This window comes from Cynocephalus volans, chromosome 12 (assembly GCF_027409185.1).
Source record: "Cynocephalus volans isolate mCynVol1 chromosome 12, mCynVol1.pri, whole genome shotgun sequence".
NCBI lineage: Eukaryota > Metazoa > Chordata > Mammalia > Dermoptera > Cynocephalidae > Cynocephalus > Cynocephalus volans.
In genome coordinates this window covers 101,512,965-101,530,530 of record NC_084471.1, presented here as the reverse complement: position 1 = coordinate 101,530,530, position 17,566 = coordinate 101,512,965, and the positions used below count along the sequence as shown (strand labels likewise).

General features: G+C 36.1%; 2 protein-coding genes across 2 annotated transcripts; both read right to left on the bottom strand.

Annotated features, from left to right (window-relative positions):
• Nucleotides 1–1,312: 1,312 nt before the first annotated feature.
• Nucleotides 1,313–7,679, bottom strand: LOC134391776 (olfactory receptor 5AP2-like). Its single transcript, XM_063115721.1, has 2 exons — nt 6,771–7,679; nt 1,313–1,378 (listed from the first exon to the last, which is right to left on the bottom strand). Exons 1-2 carry the CDS (start codon nt 7,671–7,673, stop codon nt 1,313–1,315), a joined length of 969 nt encoding a protein of 322 aa, XP_062971791.1. The 5' UTR covers nt 7,674–7,679.
• Nucleotides 7,680–14,684: 7,005 nt separating this feature from the next.
• Nucleotides 14,685–15,674, bottom strand: LOC134391775 (olfactory receptor 5AP2-like). Its single transcript, XM_063115720.1, has one exon. The coding sequence runs from the start codon at nt 15,672–15,674 to the stop codon at nt 14,685–14,687; it is 990 nt and encodes a 329-aa protein (XP_062971790.1).
• Between the last annotated feature and the right edge of the window lie 1,892 nt (nt 15,675–17,566).

The window sequence follows — 17,566 nt, the reverse complement described above, 5'->3', positions numbered from 1 at the left end:
GTCCAACACACCACTGTGGTCTTCCTTCCTTCATTCTTTCTCTCTTAGCTCCCATTTATGAGTGGGTACACATGGTACTTATTCCCCTGTACTTTGCTTATTTCACTCAACATAAGTTTCTCCAAGCTTATCCATGCTGTTACAAATGGGAGAATTTCATTCTTCTTTATGGCGGAGTAGTATCCCATGATGTATATGTACCACAGTTTCCTTATCCAATTATCCATCAATGGACATTTAGGTTGGTTCCATGCCTTGGCTACTGTAAACAGAACTGCAATGAACATGGGAATGCAGGTATCCCTTTGACATGATGATTTCCATTCTTTTGGGTATATCCTCAGAAGTGGGATTGGGATTGCTGGACTTACTAATTTTAAGTAAGTAAATTCACTTGCACAAATTTGATTTAAATGTATATTTTGCTGTCCTCAGTATAAGCAGACCAAATTATTCACTGAATGTTTAATTCTGAGGCAATGATTTAAAAAAGAAAAAGTGGAAAGTAGAGGCACAATGTTATCAGGGCTCTTTATGTCAACAGGTCAATAGCTTAAATACTGAAGACAAAGGTGTTCCTCAAACCCATTCTTCATCTGGGAAATTTTTATAAAACAACTGGTTCAATTAGAATATTCCAAAAGCTAACTAGTTTATCTCTTTTCTCTTCTTTGTTAAGGAAGTTTGTATTTAAAAAAAAATGAAAGAAAGAAAAAGAAAAAAAAGAAAGATGAGGAAGAAAAGAAAGGGAAATTGCTAGACAGAGATTTTTAAGTAGTAAATAGAGATGATCAGGGCAAACACTTATGGTCTTTCTCTATGGAGATAGGATCCCCAGAAGACTTTACCCGAGATGATGGGAAAATTGTTTGCCTAAATCCTACCTATCACACAGATTACATATTTCTTGACAATCAGGTACACTTCATGATCATGTAATAAGTAAAAGTGATGTTTATATGTTCATTAGGCAGTATTACAAAAGCAGAAAGGAGAAAACACATGAAGCCTTCACGTCTAGGAACTATAAAAAATCCAAATAAGCAAGAACTGCTTTTCAAGGTTTTAGCCTAAAAGTCATGTCTTGTCATGCCTTATGACCTGATTTTTTCCTGATCTTCCATGACATAAGGAGGATCTGTCTGCTAGTTTAATCCAAATATTTGTGTGTAACTATTATTTGCATACTAAAATGCTTCTGAATTCTGGGTTTTATTTTTGAATATATTAGAATAAGTAGGCAATCAGTAGGTTTAGTAAAACAAAATATAGTGACTATTATACTTCTCATAGGGGAATGCTGACCATTTCACTATGTGAAAAGCAATCTCAAATGAATCACTTTCAATAAAATATTAAGTATTTGTGCACCTAATGTGTGAAATACAGTGGCCATACTTGTATTTTTGTGTCATCAGAATTCTATGCACAGTGATAGGCATTGTTGCAGGTATGTTTGAGAAAAGGATCCCGCAAATGGCATCATTTTGAGAAACACCTAATTCATCTACTAATAGTTAACAGTAATTTTAACATTCTTTTTGGGATCTAAATAGCATAAAACATCACTTTTTAGATTAAGAGTTTGTTGATGAAAGGAACTGTGGGTAGCAAGGAATGTAATTTTACTGAATAAATGAATAGTGAACCATCATAGTTACTGTGAGCAAGATTTCTTCTGGTAATTCATGACCCCATCCCTACCACCAGCATACACATACATACAAAAATACACACATATGATATACACATATAAATATTCTAGATATCTGAGCCATTTCAGGCAATAGGAGTCCTTTCTAAAAAGAAGCAGACTTGCATATAACATGAGTGTCCTGAAAGTATGTAAAGACCAGACATCATTGGACATGTCTGTGGAAGAGAACAGACTAATACATATTATGAGAATGGAAATGAGGAGTCAGGAGGCAGAACAAGAAGGCTGATTATGCCTGGTGCACCTTCTTTCCACAAAAAAGAAAAAAAAGGGCCACAACAACGAACAGACAGTGAAATATTGACAGAAGCATCTGTGGGAGAGGATCGGAGTGCAGCAGGAGATTGATGAGATCCCTATGGCAGCATAGAGAGAGGAGAAAAACAAAGGCCGTATTAATCAGGGTTCTCCAGAGAGACCGAATCAATAGGATAAGTTACAGAAGATTTATTAGGGGAATTAGTTCATACAACTGTGAAGAGAAGTCCCATAAGAGGCCATCTGCAAACTGGATGCAGGAATTGTCTCTCAGTCTAAGTCTGAAGGCCTCAAAACCAGGGAAGCCAATGGTGTCCTTGGTGTAAGTTCTGGAACCCCAAAGCTGAAGTGTCTTGAGCTCTGATGTCCACAGACAGGAGAGAAGAGTGCATCCCATCCTGACTCCAACAAATATAGAGCTTCGCCTTTTTTCTCCATTTTTTGTTCTCTCTGGGCCCCCAATGAATTAGATGGTTCCAGCCCATATTAAGGGCAGATCATTCCCACCAAGTCCACTCAGACTCCCATGCTAATATCATCTGGAAACACCCTCATGGACACACCTAAAAAGATAGCTTTACCGGGTTTCTCAGCATTCCTTAATCTAATCAAGTTGACACCCAGAATTAACCATCACAAATGCCATTTTACCAAACTTATTCTATGAGGCCAGTGTCACCCTGATAACAAAATCACACCAAGACACATAAAAAAAAGAAAAGTTTAAGCCAATACTCTTGAGGCACATAGATGCAAAAATTCTCAACAAAATTTTAGCAAACACTATTCAACAGCACATCAAAAAGACTGTACACCAAGATCAAGTGCGATTCATCCCAGGGTTACAAGGATGGTTTAACATACACAATAAATCAATAAATGTGATATACCACAATGACAAAATGAATGACAAAAGCCATATGATCATCTCAATAAATGCAGAAAAAGCATGTGACAAAATTCAACATCCATTCATGATAAAGACTCTCAACAAATTAGTCATAGAAGGAAAGGATCTCAACAGAATAAAAGAAATATATGAAAAACCTGCAGTTAACATCATTCTTAATGGGGGAAAGCTGAAAGCTTTTGCTTTAGGAACTGGAACAAGATAAGGATGCCCACTTTCACAACTCCTATGTAACATAGTATCTGAAGATCTAAGCAGAGCAATTAGGCAAGAGAAAGAAATAAAGTGATCTACAGATTCAACACAATCCCCATCAAAATATCAATGGCATCCTTCACAGAAATAGAAAAAACAATCCTCACATTCATATGGAACAACTAAGGACCCCTAATAGCCAGAGCAATCCTGAGCAAAAACATAAAATAAGATAAAGCTGGAGGAATTATATTACCTGACTACCTGACTTCAAAATATACTACAAAGCTATAATGTAAAAACAACATGGTACTGGCAGACACATATACCAATGGAAAAGAACAGAGAATCCAGAATCCACATACCTACAATCAACTGATTTTGACAAAGGAACCAAGAACATACATTGGTGAAAGGACAGTCTCTTCAGTAAATGGTGCTGGTTAAGTTGGAGATCCATATTCAAAAGAATGAAACTAGACCTCTATCTCACCATATACTAAAATCAACTCAAAATGAATTAAAGACTTAAATGTAAGACCTGAAACTATAAAATTTCTAGAAGAAAACAAAGGGGAAACACTTCAGGACATAGGATTGAGCAAAGGTTTTATGAATAAAACTTCAAAAGCACAGGCAACCAAAGTAAAAATAAACAAATGGGATTATATGAAACTAAAAAGTTTCTGCACAGCCAAGGAAACAACCAACAGAGTGAAGACACAACCTGCTGAATGGGAGAAAATATTTCCAAACTAGATATTTGACAAGAGATTAATATCCAGAACATACAAGGAACTCAAACAACTCAATAGTAAAAAAACAAATCATGCAATTTAAAAAATGGGCAAAGGAGTTGAATAGACATTTCTCAAAGAAGATGCACAGATTGCCAACAGGTATATGAAAGATTGCCCAACATCACTAATCATCAAAGAAATGCAAATCAAAACCACAGTGAGACATCATTTCTCCCCAGCTAGGATGGCTATTATCAAACAGACAGAACATGCTGGAAAGAATGTGCATAAAGGGGAACACTTACACACATTGTTGGTGGGAATGTAAATTAGTATGGACATTATGGAAAACAGTATGGAGGTTTCTCAAACAACTACAGATAGAACTACTACACAATCCAGCAATCACACTACTGCTATATATCCAAAAGAAAGGAAATCAACAAGTTGAAGGGATACCTGCACTCCCATGTTTGTAGCAGCCCCATTCACAATAGCCATGGTTTGGAACCAACCTAAATGTCCATCAACAGATGATTGGTTAAATAAAATGTACATTTAGCCAATGGAATACTAATACTACTTAGCCATAAAAAACAAAAAATGAAATTGTGTCATTCACAACAATATAGATGAGCTTGGAATAAATTACATTAAGTGAAATAAACCAGAAATAGAAATACCACATTTTCTCACTCATATGTGGAAACCAAAATTTTATCTTAAAAAAGTAGAGGAGTAGAAAAGTGCTTATCAGAAACTGGTAGGGGGGAAGGAGATAGGATGAGGAGACGGTAGTCAGTGGATACTAAATTGTAGAAAGATAGGAATAATATTATCTAGTGTTGTACAGCAATACAGGGAAAATACAGTCAACGACAAATTACTGCATAACTTTGAGTAGTTAATTGAGAGGGTTTTGAATGTTTCCAACACAAAGAGGTAACAAATGTTTGAAGGGATGGATATGCTAAATACTCTGATGTGATTATTGCACTTTGTAGAAATGTAATCAAATATTACTTTGTACTCCATAAATATATGCAATTATCATTGGTCAATTATGAAAAAATAAAGAAAAAAGAAGAACTAGGGAGTAGAATAGTGGTTACCAGAGACAGGGAAGGAGAGGAGGGGCAGGAAGGAAGAGGAGAGTTTGTTTAATGGGTACAAATTTACAAAGTTACAGTCAGATAGGGAGAATGAACCCTGGTGCTGTAGGGTGACTATAGCTAATAAAATTGCATATTTCAGGATACCTAGAAAAGAAGATCTCATAACCACAAAGAAATTATAAATGTTTAGGTGACAGATATGCTAATTATTCTGATTTGGTCATTATACAATATATGCATTATTAAAACAACAAACTATACCCCATAAAAATGTACAATTATTTTTTTTAAAGGAGTGGAAATGAGAAAGAGAGAGAGAGAGACAGTCCTGGTTATACTGAGACTAAGTCCTAATTCCAGGCCCATGTTTGTTTGAATTAACTTAAACTTTCACTGATAGCCTACTATGAAGGCATAAATTGTATATGAATAGATTTCATTTCTCACAGAGGTGTCAGACTATTTTAGGATACATTGCACTGTATCATTGTGACTAGTTTCTGTGGCTGAGTTGATTACAGTTACAGTATCAACAGAATCACAGGAATGGCCATGGGAAACTGTCTTTTTTTTTTTTTTGAAGGACAAGAGAGGTAATATTTGTGCTGTGTCTTGAAATATAAAGGTTTTTCCAGAAAAAGAATGGTGAGATGGGCAAAACCATCTCTTGAACAAGAAAATTATGTATACTTTTAATATACAATTCCTGAAAAGCAGTATAAATGAGGATACAGTTACAATGTTTTGGTTCAATCTCTCACCAAAAATAATAAGCTATAACTGAAAGCAAAATTATTTTTTAGCCACTTTTAAGTGGCTATTTCTCTATTTGGGTGACAATTTGTCTTTTGATGAAAGGCGTATACTAGGATTATACAAACTATATTTTACCCAATCCCCACCAGTCGAAGACACATATTGTTCTCATGTCTGTGGTCACTATCTGTAAAAAATTCCAGCCCTAATGGGAAGATATTACAGTTAAAATATTAGTCAAATCAACTGAGCTTTGAATACATCCAAATCAAACTGCAACTAGCAATAAAATAGATATGTGTGCTTATTTACCAAGGCATAGAGAAAGAATGCTCATCTTGCCTTAGTTATTTAAGACTAAACTGCTAATCCATGCAAACATCAAAAAATTTGACACTTTATATTAGAGAATTATGCAGAATACATCTTTGCTATCCCCAGAAACTTCCATCCCATAACCCTGGGAGTTCTTACTCTGTGGCTTTTCCTTTTATTTATTCTGTAGTTTGTTCCCCATTATTCCCTTAGATGTCTAAATTTTTTGGCTAGGTTAGGAGCACTTGACTTCAGCAATTCTCTCAGGATTTAATTCTCATATTTCTCTGTGGTTTGATAGGGGCAAGACAGTCTCCAAGTCTCGTTTTGTTCCTGGACATATTCTGGCTCAGCTTACTCCTTTATCACCTATCCTCTGGCAGTTCAATCACCATCTAATCAGGAGCCATCACACATGGAAGGAGATGGAATTATTCCTTTTCCACTCAGTCTTCCTCTATCTCAGCCACTTTTTCTTAATTGGGTTTTATACCTAAGAACAAAGAGTTGAAATGTGATATTTGGTTAACTTTTAGCATTTGGGTTCAGTAGAATAAGTAGGATTTATACAGAGTGACCATAGTCTCCATGATGCTTAGAACATTTGGTTCAACTTTATTATAACAAAAAAGCCTCATGACAGAATGAAATGGAGCGAGGGGAAATGGAGGTGGATTTGGTCATTTCTAAATTCCTTTAGACTCCTGAAATCCCGTGGTTTGATGATTCTAAGTAGAGAAGTAAAAGGAGGTTGTTTTAAAAATTTTACCCAGGGAAGATTTGACCTCCTTGTTTCTTAGACTATAGATGAGAGGATTTAACATTGGGATCACCACTGTGTAAAACACAGATACCACTTTGTCTTGGTCCATTGAGTAGCTGGAGCTAGGGCGCAGATACATGAACAGGATTGTCCCAAAGAAGATGGTAACCAACATCAAGTGGGAAGCACAGGTGGAAAAGGCTTTGTGCCTCCCTTCTGAAGAATGGATTTTCAAGATGGCAGCAAGGATGTAGACATAGGAAATAAGAATCGTCAGGAGACAGCTCAGTTCATTAAAACTGGCAAAAATAAAAATGACAATCTCATTGACATGAGTGTCAGAACAGGAGAGTTTCAGGAGGGATGGAGTGTCACAAAAAAAGTGATTGATGATGTTTGAGTAGCAGAAAGATAGGCGAAAGGTGAGGCCAGTGTGAATGGCAGCATTTATAAAGCCTGCCAAATATGTGGCCAGCACCAGGAGGACATTGAGATGGGGGGACATCATGACTGTGTAAAGGAGAGGCTTGCAGATGGCCACATAACGATCATAGGCCATCACAGCCAACAGAAAGCCCTCAGTGCCGGCAAAGGAACCAAAAAAGAAGAATTGAGTGGCACATTCATTAAATGAAATAACTGGGTTCTCCATCCAGAAATTTACTAGCATATTAGGGGCAATAACAGAAGAATAACAGAAGTCAACAAGAGACAAGTTACTGAGGAAAAAGTACATTGGAGTGTGGAGATGTGAGTCGATTCTGATTAAAAGGATCATGCCAAGATTTCCAACAACAGTGATCATATAGACAATTAGGAAAGCCACAAAAAGAAGGCACTGTAGTTCTGGGTGATCCCGAAATCCCAGGAGAATAAATTCAGTCACTGTTGTGTGGTTTTTCATATCTTTGTCTCCGAATAGATGATTAATTTGCTGGGATAATAAAGAAACCAAAATAGATATGTTAGTCTGCTTGACTATAGTAACCATTGCATTATCTATATGTATCCACCTATCTATATGGATGCCATAACATTATGTTGTAAATCTCAAATATACACAATTAATTTTATTTTACAAAAAAAGAAAAAAAAAAAACCAACGAAATAAATTACACAAAAAGTTACCAGAAAATCAAATGGTTCATTCTCTGTTGTAACATTACTTCTAAGATGTTCTAAGAACATGTGCATTACAACTCTTTATTTTCTTATTGAAGAAGAAAAGATTCCTTAAGTAAGCTCAGTACTCTATTTTATTTAAAAATAACTATGTGTATGGGTGTGTGTGAGACCTTTGTGGACTGACTCCTACTTGTCTGTGTCCTACTCTACCTCCCAATTTTTCTCTCTTCTTCCTTTGATCCTACTGTTTTAACCAGCAGCCCCCCAGTGATTAAATATACTGACAGAGTTAAATAAACTTGCTATATCAAATTCTGCATTTCTCATTTTCTTCTCTAGCCTACTCTAGTCACGCTTTCCTTCCATCACTCCATGGAAACTGCTGTTATCATTTGTCACTGATCTTTATGTTGCTAAATCCACTGGTGAATTCTGAGGCCTTATCTTTATTGAACTGTCAATAGCATTTGACATCGTTGATTGCTTATTACTTCCTTGAAAGACGTTTTTCTCTAGTCTTCCAGGACATCAGATTCCCTGAGCTTTCCACCTACCACATGGGTTCCTCCTTCCCATTCTTTTCTTTTTTCTCTTCTTCTTGATTCTATATGTTGGAGAAACTCAGAGATCTTTTTTCATCTTCTTCTTTTTTCTATTTACACTCTACCTTGGTGATCTTATTCTGTTTTATGGTTTTAAATACCATCTACATACTTATCATCCCTGACTTTATATCTTCAACCCTGACCCCTTTTCCAAATTCCAGAATTGTCATTCAGCTGCTTACATCTCCACATGGATATTAAACAGCAACTCATAACCAAAGCTGAATTCCTGGTGACCACACCTAGCTTGCTCCACACATAGCATTCCCCATCTCAAATCAATGACAACTATATACCTTCATTTGCTCAGATGAAGTAAAATAGACGAATAAATATCAGACAAATTGTTGTCTCTTCTCTTGCTCACATACTCCACAACGAATCCATAAGACAATTCTGTTGGCACTACCTTAAAAAGGCCTAAGCCAGCTACCTCCTACCACTGCCATTACTACCATCAAGTCCCAAGACAGCATCATCTTTTCACTTAGATTACTGCAATAGTCTTTTTAACTAATCCTCCTATCTCTAAAATCATCTATAACCATTCCTCTTTCAAAAATTTGCAGCCATTCTTTAAGTCTCCTATAAATGCACATATATATATACACACAAACACACACATTATGTATGTAATAAATGCATAAATTGACATAAATGAAATTATATTCTATATGATATGTGAGATCCTGTGTGTGCATGTGTATACAGGAATATTTATATGCACTTGTTTAGCTTTTGTAACTCTGCTTTCCTACCATGTGTACATAATGTAGATTCATATTCAGAGAAATATATGGTGCCCCATATGCCAGGTATTGCAAAAGGACACTGGATTCATCATCTGTCATGGACATATGGATTCACAACCAACTGAATGAAGATAGAATTCTTGTAAAAGTATGGATTAAACTCAGAGAAGTTGACTTGTTCAATGTCATAGAGCAAGCACAAGTAAACTACAAGATGAGGGCTAAAAACAATCATCAATTTCTTAATTTGTGCATGTAATGGCATAAAATCATTTTATTGGATACCCTTCAGAGAATATTAAATATGTCAGGTGTTTTGGTATTCTTTATAAACAGAATTAATTGAAATTCCCTGTTTTTCACACACACATTTATGTCTATATACCTGTATACATTTATCCATGTGTGTACATATATGGATATGTCAAATAGTCTATAAAAGTTTTCATTACTTTCCAGTGATCCTAAATATCTCTCTTCTAAAAACATCCAGGTACATAGTTTAGTGGATAACATTAAATTCATTGCTTCAGACATACTCAAATTGAGATGTTTAGTCTTAATTTCTTGAATGTTTTTTAAGTCCTCTTGCATCTGAAAACCTTAAGATAAATTAAATAATCTTACCTTTTGTCTTTAAGAAATATTCACTGAAAGTAGTGATGCTTATTAGTTTTCTTTGGTTTTTATTTATTGGTTTTTGTAGGGATACAAGTTTTCTGTTTCTAACAGTCAGCTTTACAGCTTTAAAACATTTTGCAAGTGACTTTACAAAATCAGCTATGGCAGAATTCATACATGGTCAATTAATTCAACAACGTGTAGAATGTGCTGCTTCTGAATCCAAGGCAGAGGATCAGCCTTATTAAGGCTGTGATCGTTCTCTTGAGATTTAGTCTCTGCAGAACACAAAAAGATCTAAAGTTTGAAATATGCTAATCCACATTAAATCATGCTTTTATTTCTCACTGAGGTAATTGAACTTCATTGCCCCAGTGAACAAACCATTTATACCCGGGAGAGTAACTTAGGAATTTAGATAAAAACAAAAAAATATCTCATGATCCTGAGGTTCCATTGAGCATAGCATTGAACTGAATGGTACAGCACTGACCAGACCCTGCCTCCGAATTCCCAGCTTTCAGTTAAAATACGATTCCTATTCATTCCTATTATAAAATGGCTTGTACTTCATTCATTAACTTATTTATGTTTCTCTTTATAATTTTATTAGCCATATTTTATTTATTTATTTATTTATTTTTAACATATTTATTTATTTATTATGAATATTCATGAGATACAAAGCTGATTGTCACCCTCCGTGCCCATGATGTAAGTGCTAGATTCATACTGGCATCATACCCACTACCACAAATTGCGTTGTATTTATGTTTTATGAATCAGATACTATCCTCGGTACTGGTAGAATAGAAAACAAAATCAGTCTTGTCCATTCCTTCATGCACCTTGCAGTCTGGAGTTGGTGGAGACAAGTGTTACACGGTGATATGAAAAAGTTAAGGCCTTATGTGGTCTTGCTCTCTTCCCAACACCTCTCTGATCACAGTTCTTTCCAACCTTCAGTTTTCTCACTCTTGTCCACATATATTTGTCTTCTCACTATTTCTTTAACAAACCAGGCTATCCTGTCTCACAGCCCTTGCGTTTACTGTGTGTAAGCCTAAAAGGCTCTTCCACAAGCATTCATATGGTATTATTCCTATTCAGGCCTTGCTCAAATTTTATTTCCACAGAGCACTCTTCTGTGACTCCAATACTCTCTCTTCAATTGCCTGTTTTATTTTTCTTTAAAGCACCACTCATATCCATGTCAAATGCATGCACAAATGCATAGTCATGTGCACACACACATGCACGCATGCATAACACATTTGATATAGACAGTAAAATCTTCCTCATTTAAATACTTGTATAATTTTGATGAGATAAGAAATTTTGTTTTCTTATTTGTTATATCTTCAGTACATGCCACACACTAGTTTTTTAAAAACTAGTTTTTGAATGAATTCTGAGTGAAGATTAAAAGGTGCCAATTTTCTTGCTCTGAACACAAACTAAAGAAGTATAATAGAAATCATCAGATGAGTGGACACAGAAACTGTGATATATCTACACAATGGAATACTAGTCTGCTATAAAAAAGAATGAAATACTGCCATTTGCAATGGCATAGATGGACCTAGAGAGAATTATATTAAGTGAAACGAGTCAGGCACAGAAAGAGAAATATCACATTTTCTCACTTATTTGTAGGAGCTAAAAATAAATAAATAAATACATAAATAAATGGGGTGGGGAGGGAAGAAAATGAAACAATTACAATACCTTGAAGTTGACATGACAAGCGAACAGATATGAGATTGTTGGGAGGGAGGGGAGAGAGGCAGGAGGAAGGGAGGTTTCATTAATGGGCCACAATAATCAACCATATTGTGTATTGACAAAATAAAATTAAATTTAAAAAAATTCAATTTGTAACTTAACATGGAGAGGAATATTTTAAGCCTAGTGACATATCACTGTGATTCTAAGGGACAGTCTTTACTAGTAGTATTTTAAAGATGTCTGAGTATAACTAAGTAGGAAAAACTAATTTCTTAATTCTTTCATGTGCCTTATGTCTCCAAATGTGAGTTTGTTAATTTAATGCATGAGTCTGAAACTTACGTGAGAGGTCAGGGCTAGAGATAAAGATTTGGAAATTATTGAGGAGTTCTTAAATCACCTAAGAATTGGGTACAAGTGGAGAACCAAATATTAAGAATTAAGACTTTTGCTCTATGATTTAGAGACTAGCAAGAGAAGGAGGGAGTACCATGAAAACTAACTGAAAAGAAGTAGGCACGAAGCAAAAGGAAAAACAGAAAAGTGAGGTATTATATAATAATAGAAGGAAGTGTATCAAGGTCATTGGAGGAATTAGTTGTGGTAAATCCTCCTGAGACATCAAGTAAATGTAAGACAGAAAAGTGATTGCTGGACACAGTAATGTTGAGTTCTTGTGAATCCTGGACTAGATTAGGTTCAGTAGAGAAGTGTTTTGCAGAAAAACTATTGGAGCATCTTATCGAGTAAATGGGATATGAGGAAGCAGGAACAATAAGTAGAGTTAGTTCTTTTGAAAAGATTAATTGTAAAAGGGAGCAGAGAAGTCAGTTGATAACTGGATGGGACTGTCAGTTGAGGAAATTATTAAGAAGAGTGATACTAGACAGTGTCTGTAAGCAAATGAGGATATTAAAATAGAGTTAGTGATATTAATGCTTGAGGAGAGTAGAGATATGATTTCAGAAATAAAGTCCACAGAAATCTCCAAAGATGTTAAAGAGCTGGTCTTAGGTAAAAGCAGAGACACATTATCATTTATGAGAGGAGGGAAGCAAGAGTATATATGTACAAAGATTTATTTAATTTTACTTTTAATTGACACATAATAATTGTACTTATTTATTGGTTACAGAGTAATATTTTGATACATGTATACACTGTGTGGTGATCAAATCAGGGTAATTAGAATCTGCACCACTGCAATCATTTATCATTTCTTTGTGATGAGGACATTTTACCTCCTCTCTTCTAGCCATTTGAAAATATACAATAAATGGCTATTAATTATAGGTGCCTATGACTACTTATTGAATACTAGAACTGATTCTTCCTATCTAGCTGTAGTACTGTATCAGTTAACCAATCTTTCCCTATCCTCCCTCTCCACTTCCCTTCCCTGTCTCTTGTAGCCACAATTCTCATTTATAAAGATTTAAACGTAGTGAGATGCGGGGTGATTATATCTTATTGTTTATGTTTGGGAAGATTAAGTACGAGGAATGATCAGCAACAGAGAGTAGAGTGCTTAGGGGTTTACTCTAATTGCTCAAAGCATTTTAAGTGGACACAGCAAAAAAACAAGTAAGTTCAACTAAGTTGGTATTTAGCCCAGATGAGTAGAATGGAGGGAAAGTGTAGCCACGGGATTGAGGATGATCAACGGTGAGTCGTTATATGATGGACTATGGAATCTCAGCCGTGCAATGAATAAAATGTGAACATAAGAGTAGTGATGAATAATAATACAGTGTCACTTTCCTTAGACTGGTGAGTACAAAGAAGTTAAAGGATGAATATTAGAGTAGATGAACTAGAATAAAAGGAAAAGTGGAGAAGATTGCAAGTCATGATACAGTTCAGGGTGTCTTTGAGATAAATCTTTCTTAACAGTTGAACGTGAAAGTAATGGAGAAACGATAGGACAGTTCAAGGCGGTCAGGATGAGATAACTCCTTTGTGGTCTCTCACTAATTTTTCAGGGAGGCGGTGGCCTCAGTTGGTGCATGCAAAACACATGCTTTCCCTCAAGGTCTGCAGCAGGTGGTGGGATGAAAAGAAACGGAGACTAGACATTTGCCTGATCATTACCAAATCAGTACTTAGACCTCCTTCAACATGCCATCTCATCATGTATTTATTCCAACATTGGTAGTGCCCCACCCCATGACAATAAGCAATAGATAATTTCATTTGACAAATGGTTATTGAAAACTATATAAAACCTTGTGAGGAGTAGAGATACGAAGTTAAAGTACATTGACTACTACCATCAAAATATTCCAAGTAAATCAAAAGTCAATAAAATATTTCTCCATTTTTGCTGTGTGTCCCAAGATATTATAGTACCTGATCAGACTCCTTCACGTATCTTATTTGGTACTCTTGACATCCATGCCAGTGGAGTAGTGTAATTTTTTACTGTGGATTCTGTGGCACAACACCCAGATTCACTTCTCGGAGTTGAAGCATTTATTTCCCCAGCTTCCTGCTGTAGAGGCAGCTGACAGTTGACAGCTGACTCCCACTCTTGGAATTTCCCCTGCTGAAAGGAATTGCTTTGCCCAAGAAAGTAGCTAACCCACATCCAAAACTGGCCATTCATCCTTTTTTTCAAAAAATTGGGTCATGTCTTCTCAGCTCCAGAGCTCCATGTGGGATTGGCTGAATCCTCTGCTGCAATTTCATTCCAATTTGACTTTTTCTCCCCAATTCTGCTTTCTTCACAATACAGGTATTGTTCCTGAGAATGCTCACAAATGTCGTGCACACAATTGGCTGCCACCTGTGTATTTATAGTAAAACTGAGATAGTACATATAATAAAAAGCTACATATTGAAATTTAAACTTAAACCGGGTAAGCCAAACCCAAGTGCTCTGATACTTTATCAGACACCACCTTCATCCACTGTTTTGATTCATCAGATGGGTCCACATACACATATTTAAGATATTAGGACATTAGGAAATACACTTCAATTTATATCATCTTTAACACAGAGAAAAAGCTTAAGCAATCAGATAATATAATTAATATGAAAATATACTTTCTTCCATGTGACAAGATAATGGGTCACATAGCTTTACAGTATGTTCTTCTGTAAGATCTTCTTTAGGGCCTCTTTCACATCCTTGTTCTTCAAACTGTAGATGAGGGGATTTAGCATGGGAATCACAATTGTATAAATGACAGAGACAATCTTGTCCTGCTCCATTGAGTAGCTAGATGAAGGGCGCAAGTACATGAAGAGAATTGTCCCAAAGAATATGGTGACAGCTGTGAGGTGGGAGGCACAGGTGGAGAAGGCTTTGTGCCAGCCCTCTAATGAAGGCATCGTCAAGATGGCAATGAGGATACACAGGTAGGAAAGGAAAATAATCATAACACAGCTGATGACATTAAAACTGGAGGAAGCCATGATCACAATGACATTGATGTGAGAATCAGAGCAAGAGAGTTTGAGCAGGTGTGGTGTGTCACAGTAGAAATGATTGATCCTATTAGAGCTGCAAAAGGATAACCTGAAAGTCATCCCTGTGTGTATGGCTGCATTCCCAAAGCCTGCTAGGAATGAGGTAGGTACTAGCAAGAAGCAAATTCTCCCAGACATGAGAACTGGGTAGAGCAGGGGGTTCCAAATGGCTGCATAGCGGTCATATGCCATCATGGACAACAAGAAGCATTCAGTCTCCAGGAAGGAGCCAAAGAAGTAGAACTGGGCAGCACATCCACTGAAAGAAATGGCCTTATTGTCATCCATGAGATTCACCAACATCTTAGGAGTGACAGAAGAAGAGTAAGAGGCATCAACAAAGGAGAGGCTGCTGAGAAAGAAGTACATTGGGGTGTGGAGACAGGGATCCATCTTAATCAATATGATCATCCCCAAATTACCCAGCATGGTTGCCATGTAGACTGATAAAAACAATGCAAAGAGGATACCTTGCAAATCTGGATTGTCCAAGAGTCCTAAGAGGATAAATTCTGTCACTTTTGTTTGATTTCTGCCTTGGGCCTGTGTCATGTATGTAATCACTTGAGCTGCAGTAAGAGAGAAGTTGGAACATAGCATTTAGCCAGATGAATACATGATAGAGCTATAAATATATTTTTCTGACACATAAATGCTAACACTAACAAAAGAGTAAAAATTGAAAAGCATCATAAAAAGTGTGTTGGCTTTGAGGTCAAGTCAAAAACTTATATCTGAGGGCTAGGTATGCCACCTACTAATGACCTTGGGGCAAGTGCTTTAGTATCCATTAACTACAATCACTTCTGGCATCAACTGTTCATTGAATAATTACAAGAATGTGTTCTTAGGATGCAATTGTCTTTATTATTTATAATAATAAATATATTTGTAATGATAAATAAATTAATTCATGTTTTAGCATATAAATTCTGGGGAAGAAAACAATGAATTCAAGTCACTGATTATTTTACCTCAGTACTAGTGAAATGAATGAAAAATATTGAACATTAACAAACATAATCAACAGTGCCAAAGAAAGAAAACAGTTGAATCTCCCTGCAAGGAGGGTGGGGGGTGGGGGCTTTAAAAATGTATGGTCAAGGAAACAAATAGAGGATATTACATGAACCCAGTGTGGTTCAAACCCCACCCCAATTTCCCAGAATCATCATCTACAGAGGAAAAAAGGGTCAGTTAAATATAAAGAATTTTCAGTAATTCACCCCAATATTTAAAGAATTAGATTGTAAGAAAGAGTAGACATCCCTGATGAAAATGACTGAACTAGACAAGGCAATGGAAACCCCTAACACTCAGATTCACAGGATCACAAGAGAATCAGAAAACAGCAGAAGTCACACACGGAATTTTCCAGCCACCATACTGAATCGGGAAAATAATTCAACACAAAACAATCTAAATGGAAATAATATTCATCCCTTGCAAGATACAATGAAGTCAAATGTAGGAAAAACAGAAAAAGGAAAAAAGAAAACCCAGAATAGACTCCAGGCAGACTAGATCTTCTAAATAAAAGTTTAGACAACAGAAAAAGTGAAATATTTTCTACTTCCATTCAAATCCCCCACCCCTTTCATGACCTCAGATTATTGAACAGTAGATCAAACTGTACTAGGCTAGCCATAGAAATATAGCTCAGAAGGTAAGAGAAAGTGCTAAATCTTTTATAACTCACAGAAGGAAGTTTTTTGATACTGTTTCAAATTAAACCATGGAGCCAAAGTTACAAAATACCTTGGCTTGCATTGTAGATAAAGAATCTAGTGAGCAGAGCTGAAGGAAAGGGTGGGCAGGAGGGGGTTCCCTTCTCACAGACAGTGCCATACACAGAATCACCTATGTGTGCTCAGCTCCATCTGGTTTTCATTGCAATCAAATACATGATAAATGTATTAGGGGCCCAATATCCTAACCAATAATAAAACCTGACATTTTGATAAAGTTCCATAACACTTTCAAGTCACTGCACCAGTAACTTATATGATCCTTACCACAAATCAGTGAAAGAGATAAGCAGGTAATACCCCAAGGGTATTACAAAGATTATTTTTGTTGGATGAGAGGAAGAAAGTGTGGGGGGTTCTCAGCTAATCAGTGGTAAGCTCCTGGCCTAGAATATAGGTCCCTCAGTGCCAGATTTTTGCTGTTTCTCAGCATCACTTTGCCTGTCTCTTTATGTCACTGGCAGAGATGTACAGATTCAGTGGTCTTCCCTGGAGTGATCTCAATGTTTGGAATTCAAAGAACAGCATCTCCAGAAGGAATGAAATAGAAGAAATGGATCTTTTTTCTCTCATTCCCAAACAAAAAGTTTCCTTGACAATATTATTGTAACAGAAATAGTGAAAAGAATATATTTATTCAGATGTGTTAAACTTACAAAGAAAGTAATCATGAGTACAAAATAACAAGTATTAACAAGTACTCAAATCTGCTGAGGATCTCCTATCCCTACAAGCACAGTTTTA

What these genes read in the sequence shown, in the direction of transcription:
- LOC134391775 (XM_063115720.1), bottom strand. Translation starts at nt 15,674, where the DNA reads ATGCTATGTTCCAACTTCTCTCTTACTGCAGCTCAAGTGATTACATAC.
- LOC134391776 (XM_063115721.1), bottom strand. Translation starts at nt 7,673, where the DNA reads ATGAAAAACCACACAACAGTGACTGAATTTATTCTCCTGGGATTTCGG. An exon ending in TCAAATCTTCCCTGGGTAAA is followed by an intron (nt 1,379 to 6,770) that starts ATTTTTAAAACA and finishes ACTGTATTTCAC; the next exon opens with ACATTAGGTGCACAAATACT.